General features: G+C 43.1%; 1 protein-coding gene across 3 annotated transcripts in view; it reads left to right on the top strand.

The window, feature by feature from the left end:
• The first annotated feature begins 3,992 nt into the window (after nt 1–3,992).
• Nucleotides 3,993–13,762, top strand: part of itih5 (inter-alpha-trypsin inhibitor heavy chain 5) — a 61,153-nt gene continuing 51,383 nt past the window's right edge. For all 3 annotated transcript variants that reach the window (XM_060843099.1, XM_060843098.1, XM_060843097.1), the window contains exons 1-2: nt 3,993–4,109; nt 4,402–4,446. In XM_060843099.1, the coding sequence (XP_060699082.1) occupies nt 4,078–4,109; nt 4,402–4,446 (77 nt within the window). In that variant the 5' untranslated portion in view covers nt 3,993–4,077. The remainder of the gene's footprint in view (nt 4,110–4,401; nt 4,447–13,762) is intronic.

Genomic DNA, 13,762 nt, shown 5'->3' with positions numbered 1-13,762 from the left:
CTGCACCTGATGTGGCCTCCTCTATATTGGGAAGTCAGGCCGCCTACTTGCGGAACGTTTCGGAGAACACCTCTGGGACATGCGGACCAACCAACCCAACCGCCCCGTGGCTCAACACTTCAGCTCCCCCTCCAACTCCACCAAGGATATGCAGGTCCTCGGACTCCTCCATCGCCAGACCATAGCAACATGACAGCTGGAAGAAGAGCGCCTGATCTTCCGCCTAGGAACCCTCCAACCACAAGGGATGAACTCAGATTTCTCCAGTTTCCTCATTTCCCCTCCCCCCACCTTGTCTCAGTCCCAACCCTCAAACTCAGCACCACCTTCCTAACCTGAAATCTTCTTCCTGACCTCTCTGCCCCCACCCCCACTCTGGCCTATCACCCTCACCTGAACCTCCTTCCACCTATCGCATTTCCAACGCCCCTCCCCCAATTCCCTCCTCCTTACCTTTTATCTTAGCCTGCTTGGCACACTCTCCTCTTTCCTGAAGAAGGGCTCATGCCCGAAACGTCGATTCTCTTGCTCCTTGGATGCTGCCTGACCTGCTGCGCTTTTCCAGCAACACCTTTTCAGCAATAAAATGCTTATCTTAACCTCACACCTTATCATTGAAACTTCTCCAAATGCCTCACTCTGCAAGTAACCTTTTCAACAGCAAGGACTATAAAAGAGACAAGTACAATAAATCTTTCAGTGACAGCACTGTTAGAGAGTCATCGAGTTAAAGATGGACAGCACAGAAACAGAGCCTTCGGTCTAATCCATCCATCCCTCCAAACCCTTCCTATTCATATACCCATCCAGATGCCTTTTAAATGTTGCAATTGTACCAGCCTCCACCACATCCTCTGGCAGCTCATTCCATACATGTACCACCCTCTGCATGAAAAGGTTGCCCCTTAGGTCTCTTTTATATATTTCCCCTCTCACCCTAAACCTATGCCCTCTAGTTCTGGACTCCCCCACCCCAGGGAAAAAGACTTTGTCTTTTTATCCTATCCATGCCCCTCATGATTTTATAAACATCTATAAGGTGTTTACCATTATGTGCCTCAGCCTCCGACGCCCCGGGGAAAACAATGGCCACCTTATCCAGCCTCTCCCTATAGCACAAATCTTCCGACACTAGCAACATCCTTGCAAATCTTTTCTGAACCCTTTCAAGTTTCACAATGTCCTTCCGATAGGAAGGAGACCAAAATTGCATGCAATATTCCAAACGTGGCTAATCAACATCCTGTACAGCTGCAACATGACCTTTCAACTCCTATACTCAATACTCAGAAGCATACCAAATGCCTTCTTCACTATCCTATCTACCTGCGACTCTAATTTCAAGGAACTTTGAACTTGGACTCCAAGGTGTCTTTGTTCAGCAACACTCCCCAGGACTTACCGTTAAGTGTCTAAGTCCTCTCTAATTTGCCTTTCCAAAATGCAGCACATCGCATTTATCTAAATTAACCTCAATTTGCCACTTGTTAGCTATTGGCCCATTTGATTAAGATCCCGTTGTGCTTTGAGGTAACCTTCTTTGCCGCCCACTGCACCTCAAATTTTGGTGTCATCTGCAAACTTACTAACTGTACCTCTTATGCTCGCATCCAAATCATTTATGTAATTGACAAAAAGTAGAGGATCCAGCACCGATCCTTGTGGCACTCCACTGGTCACAGGCCTCCAGTCTGAAAAACAACCCTTCACCACCACCCTCTGTCTTCCACCTTTGAGCCAGTTCTATACCCAAAAGGCTAGTTCTCCCTGTATTCCGTGAGAGCTAACCTTGCTAATCAGTCTCCCATGGGGAACCTTGTCAAACACCAGACTGAAGTCCACATAGATCACATCTACTACTCTGCCCTCATCAATCATCTTTGTTACTTCTTCAAAAAACTCAATCAAGTTTGTGAGACATGATTTCTCATGCACAAAACCATGTTGACGAGCCCCAATCAGTTCTTGCCTTTTCAAATACATGTAAATCCTGTCCCTCAGGATTCCCTCCAACAACTTGCCCACCACTGACATCAGGCTCATTGATCTATTGTTCTCTGACTTTTCCTTACCACCTTTCTTAAGTAGAGGCAGCATGTTAGCCAACCTCCAGTCTTCCGGCACCTCATCTGTGACTATTGATGACATAAATATCTCAGCAAGGCGCCCAGCAATCATTTCCCTAGCTTTCCGCAGAGTACTAGGGCACACCTGATCAGGTCCTGCAGATTTATCCACTTTTTCTTGAAGACAGTTGAAGGAAGTAAGGACTCATTGTTATATTTTGACGCCGTTGGGTGAGAATGCATAGATAGCCAGAGCATTTGGTTTCTTGCCCAATTCTGCCCTGAAGGTCTTCACAGCCACCTGAATAGACAGATAGGAGTTTTGTTGAGCATCCCACCTGTAACAGTGCCCCCAGTGGTTCTGGTTTGGAGCACAGCCGTAGGTGTGCATTTGTGTCCCCTGTATCCTGTCTGATGCTTAAGAGCAGTCCCCTGCCTGCAATGTCCCCAGGTTGAATAAATAAAGCAGGACAAGAAAATATGGGGAAATGCTGTCTGAAATACACACCAAGAGGCCACAAATAAAATCTACCCTGCAGTCTTCACCTCTTTGCCATGGAGGCGAGTTTGGGGGTACCTTTAGGTGGGTTCTGAAGAGTCATACCAGACATGAAATGGTAACTCTCTTTTCCTCTCTCCACAGTTCCTGCCAGACCTGCTGAATTTATTTCAGATTTCCAGCAATCATAGTATTTTGCTTTCATTGTGATAATTCGGAGTATAATTCTTTTATTCTTGGAGTAAAAGAAGTTAACCGTCAGATTGCTGGAAGAACTCTGTAAAAATGAGGAGGTCATCAAAAATCTCTGGAATGCTTTTCCCGAAAATGTAATGGAAGTAGAGTCTTTGAACATTGTAAAGAGACAGATAGATGGATTGTTGTAAACAACAGGGTGCAAGATGTATCCAGGAGTATTAGGTTCTTTGTGGGAAGTGGGTGTCACTGGTTGGGTCAGCATTTATTGCCTGTCCCTAAGTGCCCTTTCAGAAATTCACCAAATATCCTCACGCAGTACCTTCCAAACCCACAGCAATTTCCATCTAGAAGGACAAGACCAGCAGATATATGGGAACACCACCACCTTCAAGTTCCCCTCCAAGTCCCTTGCCTTCCTGACTTGGAAATACATTACCATTCCTTCACTATCGCTGGTTCAAAATCCTGGAATTCCCTCCCTAAGGGCATTGTGGGTCTACCCACAGCACATGGGCTGGGACAGTTCAAGAAGGCAGCTCACCACAACATTCTCAAGGGGTAACTAGGGATGGACAATGAATGCTGGCCTGGCTAGTGATGTCCACACTCTATGAGTGAATAAAAAGAATTGAAAATGAAATTAGATGGTCATCTGAAAAGGAAGAATGTGCAGGATTATGGAGAGGAGATGGGAGAACATGCACTAAGCATATTGCAGATTCAGAGAACTGGTGCAAACATGATGGGCCAAGTGGCTTCCATCTACACTGTAAGGAGGCTGCAAAGCCTCCATTCGCCCTTCTAGTTTCTGAGCAGACACTGGCTGATTGACCTATTCTTCCTGATGTGGACCAAAAGACCAGACAGGACAGAAGGCGACCATTTGGCCCATCCTGACTGTACTGGTTATTCGAAATAATCCCAAATACTGCGGGTGCTGGAGAATCGAAATAAAATGCTGGAGAAACTCAGCAGGTCTGGCAGAGAGAAACACAGTTAACGTCTCCATTATAGTATGAATTTATTTCAGGACATATCCATTTTACTCCTCCTGTCTACAAGATTATCTTTGCAAAAGTTTTTTTTAAAAAAAGAAACAGCCTTCACACATATTTCAAACTCAGCATTGCATTTTCCAGCACGGGGAGTGAATTGGACTGAGACTGGGGTCAGTGAGTCAGTGGAGACTGGAGCTGCCCAGTGTCATTCTAACCATTTATCTCCAGCAGAGAAGGTGCACAATGATCGCTCTCCTACTCGTCTCCTCCTTTTCTCTGGCCGTTTGGGGACAGGAGTTTTGGGATTTAAGGGACGATGTCGATTACTTGGACCCAGATTCCCGTTCTGTAAGTGAACAACCTTTTGTCCGCATTTAAACGGATTTACATTAAACATTGAACTCCCTGAGAATCTACTGAGATAATTAAAAGCAACGGGAGCTCAGTCAAATATCAGCAATGGGGGGAAAACGGTAAATATTTAGGTCATATGTTAAATTTATTGTTTGCAGGTTCTGTTACTTTTACATCTAATGCCATTTATAAAAGCAAAAGTTTCGTTAGAGTTACACAAAGCTCGGAAAGGCTGACAAAATGACTCGATGAGCCTTGTTCTGATCTCATGTGGTTTCACTTTAAGGAATTTCTCCGCGTTCCGAGACAGGTCATCAAGTCGCAGAGATCGGTAAGTGCCCGAAGTTTTATGTTGTCTCTTGAGGTTTTAAGGGAGGGTGGGGAACTCTGCCGAGCTGGTGCAGAAATTTGCAACCCTTGCCCTCAGATCCCAGTGTTTTTACCCCCTTGGTTTGCAAATGCTTAATGAGAAATTGTTGACCTTTGCACTGTCAGACATCTGCACCAACTGTTCTGTAGGAGCCCACAGAACATTGCCTTACCTGTATCCAAGACATGATGTAGAGATGCCTGTGTTGGACTGGGGTGGACAAAGTTAAAACTCACACAACACCAGGTTATCGTCCAACAGGTTTATTTTGAGGTACAAGTTTTCGGAACGCTGCTCCTACATCCAAATAAAACCTGTTGGAAGATAACCTGGTGTTGTGTGATTTTTAACCGTATCCAGGCATCAATGCACATTTCTTCATCTTTTTGTTGCTTAGCACCAACGCCATCTGCTGGGTGATACCAATTCAGAAATAGTTAAAAATCACACAACATCAGATTATAGTCCAACAGATTTGTTTGGAAGCACTAGCCCCCACAACGTGGGGACACAGACAGACTTTGACCTCACACCTTTAAGGCATTGTCTGAGCTGAGATGGCAACTGTTGTTAGAAAAGCTAAAGCTATTTTGAGAATGTAACTTAAAAGGAGTTCTGGGATTTACATATTAAAGAACTGGAACTATCATTCCCCATTCTAAAAGATGAAAGGCTTAATCTGAATTTGTTTAATATATCATTACAGCTTGATGACACTGTAACTCGGTTGCTATAAATTCTGTGTCTTATGATTCTGCTCCACAATCACCTGATGAAAGAGCAGTGCTCCAAAAGCGAGTGCTTCCAGATAAACTTGTTGAACTATAACCTGGTGTGAGATTTTTAACTTTGTCCACCCCAGTCCAACACCGGCACCTCCAATTCAGAAATAAGTAGCAGTGAAGTCTCCTGGATATGATTGAGATCTATAAGATTATCATCAGGGGCATAGATGGGGCAGACAGGAAGAAGCTTTTCCCATTAGAGGAGGGATCAGTGACCGGGGGGGGGGGGCATGGATTTAAGGTAAAGGAGCAGGAGGTTTAGAGGAGATGTTTTTCTTTCAACCAGAGAGTGGTGGGAATATGGATTTCACTGTCTGCAGGATGGTGGGAGACAGAAACCCTCATAACATTCAAGAAGTACTTAGGTGTGCACTTGCGATGTCAAGGGTATGGGCCAAGAATTGGAAAGTGAGGTTAGAATAGATGATTGTTTTTGACTGAGATGGGCATGATGGGCTGAAGGACCTTTTTCTGTGCTGTTGATTTCTCTATCTCTAAGGCATTCAAAAATTTTGAAAGTGCAATTGTTGCATTATTTTTTATAGACAAGCTTAGACAAACTTCAAGTCCCTTCATGTCACTGGGTTAAACATAGAGAAGTGGGCCATTCAGCCTATTTGATTCCAGCTTCAAGTGACCGTCTGCGTGGAGGTTGCACATTCTCCCCGTGTCTGTGTGGGTTTCCTCCAGGTGCTCCTGTTTCGTCCCACAGTCCAAAGATGTGCAGGTTAGGTGGATTGGCCATGCTAAATTGCCCATAGTGTCCAGGGATGTGCAGGTTGGGTGGATGAGCCACAGGAAATGAAGGGTTATAGGGATAGGGTGGAGGTGCGTGAGTCAGTATGGACTGGTTAGGCCAAATGGCCTGCTTCCACACTATAGGGATTCTATGATTCTGTGGTTGAGCCTGCCCTACTCTTTCAACGTGATCATGGCTGATCGTACAATTCAATACCTTTTATCTACCGCATTCCCATGCACCACAGATAATAAAATCCAAGAATTCCCCACCCAACAAGGAAGGGAATACCATTACGACAGAAACTGTCATGTGTCACTATTTAACTGGAAAACATGCTCATGTGACCCACTGTTCTACAAGCCATCACAAAATGTGAAATGTTCCAATGAGACCACCAAAATTTGCTCTGTTGACTGATAGTCAGGATAAAAGCAATTCACACGAGGTTTCATTCGTAACAGAAAATAAGTATTTATTGTTTCATGCATAACTTTAACAAGAGCAGTAAGAAAGAAAGTTTTCTAATTTATGCAACTTACCTATACCCTTGCAAAATCCCAAACATATTCACATACTCAATCATGATTAAGGCAAACAAAAGGCAAACAGTTTAACACATACCATGAGTGGGAAATGAATACAAACAAAATCCCAAAGATCAAAAGTCCAGCCCAGAAGGCAGAAAGTTATTTTTGACAGTGTTTTTGATTTTTGCAACGATGATATGCTTTTATCAGTTGTGTGACTTTTGTCTTTTATTTCGATGGCCAATCTGGTGAACTTGGGTATTTTCCTGTATGAATGGTCTCTTTGTGGCTTGCTTTGTTTTTGCTGTCTTTATCCCAAATGGAAAGAGCAAGAGAGAGAGATGGATGTCTTCTGTCTGCTGGTTCTGGGTGTTTCGTTTGCTGCACTTGCCACTTGGAGCTTTTAACTTTATAGCTCAACCAATCAGAAGGCTGTTGTCAAGCAGAATTTAGAGTCATAGAAACAGACCCTTCAGTCCAACTTGTCTGTGCTGACCAGATATCCTAGATAAATCCAGTCCCATTTGCCAGCATTTGGCCTATATCCTTCTAACACCTTCCTATTCATATGCCCTTCCAGATGCATAATGATTCTTGGTGGTTCAAATTCTTTTTCTTCCAGCTCCCGAAAAGCAACATTGTATTGTACAGCTAAGTGATATGCAACACTTGATTTTCAAGTTCTGAAAATCCCCTGATTTTCCAATTATAGCAGTCCAATGTCCATTTCAGTTTTTATCAAAATATAACTGGAAATTTTTGTTCATAATGCAAGGTATGTGGTCTCTTACAAGCTGTTCAAGGAGTCAGCTCACCGTCAACTACTTTGAGTTGGGTCGCAAATGCCACCCATTTCAGTGGCAGTGATCGCCACAGTCTGGGAATTATCAGTTGTAAAATGTTGCCATCTTAGTAGAGCAAGATCCCAGAAAGAGCAAATAAGAGGAATGGCTAATAACTTGTATTGATGGTACAGGTTGTGAAAAATTGAGGCTGACTCCAGTGCTATATGGAGGAAGTGCTTTACTGTTGGAGACGCTACCTTTCAGACCAATCTGCATGCTCTGATGGACGTAAATGATTCCTTGCCATTTCTTCAACGATTCCTGATGAAAAGCTATGCTCCAAACATTGACTCTCCTGCTCCTCGGTTACTGTCTGAATGGCTGTGCTTTTCCAGCACCACACTCTTCGACTTCTTCAAAGAAGAGCAGTAGAGATCTCTCTGATACCGTGGTCAATATTTATTGTTAAATCCACATTACAATAGAACAGATTATTTGCTTATTACCATGTTTCTGCTTCTGGAAACATGCCCTGTACTAATTGATCGCCATGTTTCCTGCATTACAACACGGATGGCATTTTATTGGCTATAAAGTACTTTAAGAGATCCGGTGGTTGTGAAAAGTGCTTTGAAGTCTGCCTTTCTTTCTGTTAATTATGAATTGTTATTCATAGAGTCATAGAAACAGACCCTTCGGTCCAATCTGTCCATGCCGACCAGATATCCCAACCCAATCTAATCCCACCTGCCAGCACCCAGCCCATATCCCTCCAAACCCTTCCTATTCATATACCCATCCAAATGCCTTTTAATTATTGCAATTGTACCAGCCTCCACCACTTCCTCTGGCAGCACATTCCATACACGTACCACCCTCTGCATGAAAACGTTGCCCCTTTGGTCACTTTTATATCTTTCCCCACTCACCCTAAACCTATGCCCTCTAGTTCTGGACTCCCCGACCCCATGGAAAAGACTTTGCCTATTTTTCCTATCCATGTCCCTCATAATTTTGTAAACCTGTATAGGGTCACCCCTTAGCCTCCGATGCTCCAGGGAAAACAACCCCAGCCTGTTCAGCCTCTCCCTATAGCTCAAATCCTCCAACTCTGGCAATGTCCTTGTAAATCTTTTTTGAACCCTTTCAAGTTTCACAACATCTTTCCGATAGGAAGGAGACCAGAGTTGCACGCAATATTCCAACAGTGGCCTAACCAAGGTCCTGTACAGCCGCAATGAACAGCTGAAACAATAAAAGATGAAAGCACCAAACTGGCTTCTTCTGGAGATTGGTATCACCTCATCGTTTGGAGTCTTACCTGATCTTTCCTTCTACTCAGGAATAGTTCTGCAAAGCTTCTCCCTGGCCTCAGAAGTAAATGAAGCAACTCTACAGATTTCCTCTCTGTCCATCATACAGTCTGAATGGGTTGCTTTATATTTCATGATATTTCCACAGGATTGGAATCTCAGTAACACCCATCACCACAGACATTTCATCATGATAGGTGGAGCCATAAATTGAGTAGCTATAATGGGACCATGGTAGAGTTCTTGTGCCAAGGGCAAATCAAAACCACAAAATCAAACTTATGTCTGTTTTCTTCCTGATGGATAAGTTTAAGATCCGATTCCCTCACATCCAGAGCATTTGTCTATGCTGGTATCATCGTCAGTAATGATAGGAGAACTAGAGATTGTCCATTATTTCCAATTTGGACTCCATCAAGAAGCGACTTCAGCAAGACTTTATGGAATATATTTTAATGCAAGGAGCCTGAAGAACATGCCAGATGAGCTGAGGGCAGAGATAGGCACATGGGAGTCTGATATCATTGCTATGACCAATGTTTGGCTGAATGATGGGCTGGATCAGCAGCTCAACATTCCTACTTACAGGGTATTTGGATAAGGTGAGAGAGTGGATAGAAGAAGGGGTCACAGGTAAAACCAGGTCAGATCAGTGAGAGGCATCCAAGGAGGAAATAGTGAGAGTACAGGACACATGTTCCTTAAAGACAAAGAGTGGGACACTGCTAGAAAACTGAGGTCAACGAGGGGCATAAACATTGGGATTATGGGAAAAAGGGAAAGTTATGGAAGTTACTGAGGGCTCAATACAACAGAATTCCTTGAAGAATCTAAAAAGTGCTGAGGAAGACAGTGCTTATAAAAGAAATTAAGAAATCAAATGAGTGAATGAGAAAGCATTGGTGAGTTGAATAAAGGATTGTAGAAATTATGCAAAGAACAGAAACAAATTAGAGAAAGAGTAAGGGCCATTAGGGACCATAGAGCTTATCCGTGCATGGACACAGAAGACATGGACACAGTCCTCAATGAATGTGTTATTCTTCACAATGGAAAACGACAAGACTATGGACAGAACGGTGGTGGATTGTGAAGTATTAAAATAAATTAACATTTTAAGTGGAAGGAGAGGAAGGAGGAACTAGTGGATGAAGCAGCTATAGAAATGGATAAATCTACAGGGCTGGATAAGTTACGCGTTAAGCTAATGGGAGGGGATGTCGGGGTCCTGGCAGTAATCTTCAAATGCTCTCTGGCCAAATTGGCCCATTATTAAAGTATGGAGAAAACAATAGACAGGAAGTTACAGGCCAGTCAGTCTAACCTCAGTGTTGAGAAAGAATTCTGAGAGACAGAATATATTTGCACTTGAAGAGAGGAGATTAATCAGGGATAATCAAGATTAATTTGTTAAGTGTAGATCATGTTTGACAGCTGTAATTGAATTTTTTGAGAACATAATGAGAAGTGTAAATGTGTTTAATGCATTTTATGTTATCTACATGGATGTTACCAAAGCTTTGATAACGTTCCTCATGGCAGACTGATCAAGAAAGAGCTCATGGGAACCAAGGCAAAGTGGCACGTTGGATCCAAAATTGACTGAGAGGCAGGAAGCAGAGGGTGATGGCAGAGGGATAGTTCTGTGACTTGAAGTTTGTTTCCAGTGAAGTTTGTTACCTCAGAGTCCAGTTCTGGGGCATTTGCTATTCGTGGAGCACATTAATGATTTGGACTTAAATGCAGTGTCTGTGATCAAGAAGATTGCAGAAGAGAGGAGTCAAGAGGAATCTGGGTGTGCAAGTACATAGATCCCTCAAAGTTGCCACCCAAGTGGATTGGGCATATGTTAAGAAAGCATATGATGTTTTGGCTTTCATTAACAGGGATATCGAGTTTAAGAGCCGCAAGGTTTTGCTGCAGCTCTACAAGTCCCTGGTGAGACCACACTTGGAATATTGTGTCCAGTTCTGGTTGCCCTACTATAGGAAAGATACAAGGCTTTGGAGAGGGTGCAAAGAAGGTTTACCGGGATGCTGCCTGGACTGGAGGGCTTGCCGTGTGAAGAAAGATTGAATAAGCTCAGACATTTCTCTCTGGAGAGAAGGTGGAAGAGAGGAGACCTGATCGAGGTGTACAAAATAATGAGAGGAATAGATAGAATCAATAGCCAGAGACTTTTCCCTAGCACAGGATTGACTGGTACGAGAAGTCATAGTTTAAGATATTAGGAGGAAGGTATAAAGGAGACATTAGAGGTAGGTTCTTTACGCAGAGAGTTGTGAATGCATGGAATGCATTGCCAGTTGAGGTGGTGGAAGCGAAGTCATTGGGGACATTTAAAGCGAGTGCTGGACATGCACATGGATAGCAGTAAGTTGAGGGGTGTGTAGGTTAAGTTACTATATTTTACATTAGGATTACGGCACAACATTGTGGGCCTAAGGGCCTGTTCTGTGCTGTACTTTTCTATATTCTATAACATGAAAATTGGAAGGATGGTATATAGTGAGGAAGATAGCCTTAAACTTAAAGAGAACAACAACGTGGGTATTGCAGTGGCAAATGGAATTCACCTTGGGAAAGTGTGAAGTGATGCACATATAGAGGGCTATTAAAGCAGGTATTACACTGTGAAGAGTAGAATCTTGGATAGTACTGAAGATCAAAGGGACCTTGGTGTGCATTTCCACACATCTCTGAAGGTAGCAGGGCAGGTAGGTGAGATTGTTGAGAAGGCTTATGGTACAGTTTCCTTTATTAGCCAAGGCATAGAAACTAGAGGTTCTGCTGGAATTTAAATAAAAATGTTGACTAGGCCATAACTGAAGTACTGGGTGCAGTTCTAGTCACTGTAAAGACTGTTCATTTTTCAGAATATTTTGATTGTGGATTGAAATGGGAAAAAAAACACTTAAAAGTCAAAGATTGTTGCACTTTTTAAAAGCAAGTCATTCATTGTAAGTACTGTTTATTCTGTTGTTTGTTGACGATGTTGGGAAATTTTATCTGCAGTTGAGCAGGAGCCAAGAACTGTGTATCAATGGTGACTTGGCTGGCAACATTTAGCTGATTGGTCTGGGGGATAGCGACCCTTTGATGATGACAAAGACCTTTTTCCTGCCAACTACTTAGTGATTGGCTTCCAGGCGGCTGATCAGCTTGTGGGTGATCCTTCCACATCTGACAGAGATTTTTCTGCATCTCCAATCACCTCTGCTCCTGTATCTGTTGCTCTCGATGTGGTCTCCACTACATTGGGGACACAAGACACCAACTTGCTGAATGTTTCAGAGAACATGTCCGGGACACACCCCCAATCAACCCCACCACCCTGTGGCTGAACACTTCAACTTCCTGTCCCATTCTGCCAAGGACATGCAGGTCCTGGGCCACCTCCACCACCAAATTCTAGCCACCCGACACCTTATCTTCCACTTTGGTACCATCCAACCACACAGGATCAATGTCAATTTCACAAGCACCACCTTATCCCAGATCCAACACTCCAAATTGGCACCAACATCTTGAACTGTCCTACCTGTTAATCTTCCTTCCCAACGATCTGCTCCACCCTCCTGTCCGACCTATCACCATCATCTCCATTTTCATCTACCTATCACATTCCCAGCTATCTTCCCCACCAGCCCCTCCTCCACACACACACACACACACACACGCATTCCTGATCAAGTGTTTATGTGCGAAATCTTGACTGTCCTGCTCCTCGGATGCTGCCTGACCGGCAATGCTTTTTCAGCACCATACTTTTTGACACATGTGGGTGTGAATGTTTGGGTTAGAAGCCATTGGAACTCCAGAAAGGAAGGAGCAGTTAGGAAAAAGCACCCAAAGCCGGAAAAAGGCAGTTTATATTCTCTCATCAGTTGCTAAAAACTGTGGCTTTTAACCATACTTCAGAGACTTTATAAGTTGTGAACCAATCACCCTGTGCCTCCTGGAAACAAGTGAAAGTACTTGGAAAAGGAAGGTCATGGAGCAGCAAAATAGGCAAGAAAGGACAATCTCAGTGCACACAATAAACAGGGAAGATTGAACTGCCTTCCCGATCTTTCCCATGGCTAATAACGCCCATGTATTTGTGTGTATCTGTTTTGGCATGTGCATGTAGCAGGCATATGTAAGGGGGTTAAGCATTTCGATCAGGAGAGTTATAAGACAACAGTTCGAATCCGCTTAGTTGTCATAAATAGTCATTCTTGTTACGTAAATAGACCTGCTCTGTGCTTACTGTTATCCTGGGTACAAACAGACAGGTCAACAGGGAAGTTTGTGTAGTCTTGCAAAATCTTTAACTTTTGTTATGATTCTGGGAATAGCAAGTCTTGATTTCCAGTGGTGTAACATCATCACATTGCAGGAATGGTGTGATTGCATGAGAGAAAGTGCAGGGGTGATTTACCAGGGTGCTGCCTATGTTAGAGGTGCATGAGCTATGCAGAAAAATCGGATAGGGTGAGGTTGTTTTCCTTGGAGCATTGTCCATTGAGGGACACTTAATAGAGGAAGATAATCTTATGAGAGGCATCGATCAGGTGGATAGGAATGTGCTTTTTTTCATTAGTAGTGGGGTGAATAGTCAAGGCCGTAAATTAAAGAAGTAGAAGGCAAAAAGGAGAGTTGAGGAGAATGTTTTCCCTCAGAGGATGGTGGGGGTCTGGAACTCACTGCCTGAAAGTGTGTTTGACTCAGAAACTCTCGTAACATTTAAGCATTAGTTAGATATTCACTCCTTTTGCCATAGTATCCAGGGCTATGGTCCAAAAGCTGGAAAATGGGATGGGTGTAGCCAGATCTTTGTCAACTAGATGGACATGATGGACCGAAGGGCCTCCTTCTGTGTTGTAAATATTCATGAGTGTATAATGATAGAAAGACATTTAAAGTAATGAGAGTATCAAAAGGTTCATTCATTTCTCACAAAGAATGCAGATTGAAATATTTGCATTTCACTGACATTTGTTTTGAATATATTTCAGTTTTAATAACAAAGGGGTACACAAAATTCCATTGCAGAAATATATAGTAGGTATACATAATAAACATATTGATGTAGAATCATTGAATTTTACAGTGCAGAAGGAGACCATTTAGCCTATTGAGC

Source organism: Hemiscyllium ocellatum, chromosome 23 (genome assembly GCF_020745735.1).
Source record: "Hemiscyllium ocellatum isolate sHemOce1 chromosome 23, sHemOce1.pat.X.cur, whole genome shotgun sequence".
NCBI lineage: Eukaryota > Metazoa > Chordata > Chondrichthyes > Orectolobiformes > Hemiscylliidae > Hemiscyllium > Hemiscyllium ocellatum.
The sequence above is the reverse complement of the archived record's forward strand: the minus strand, read 5'-3'. Positions and strand labels throughout refer to the sequence as shown.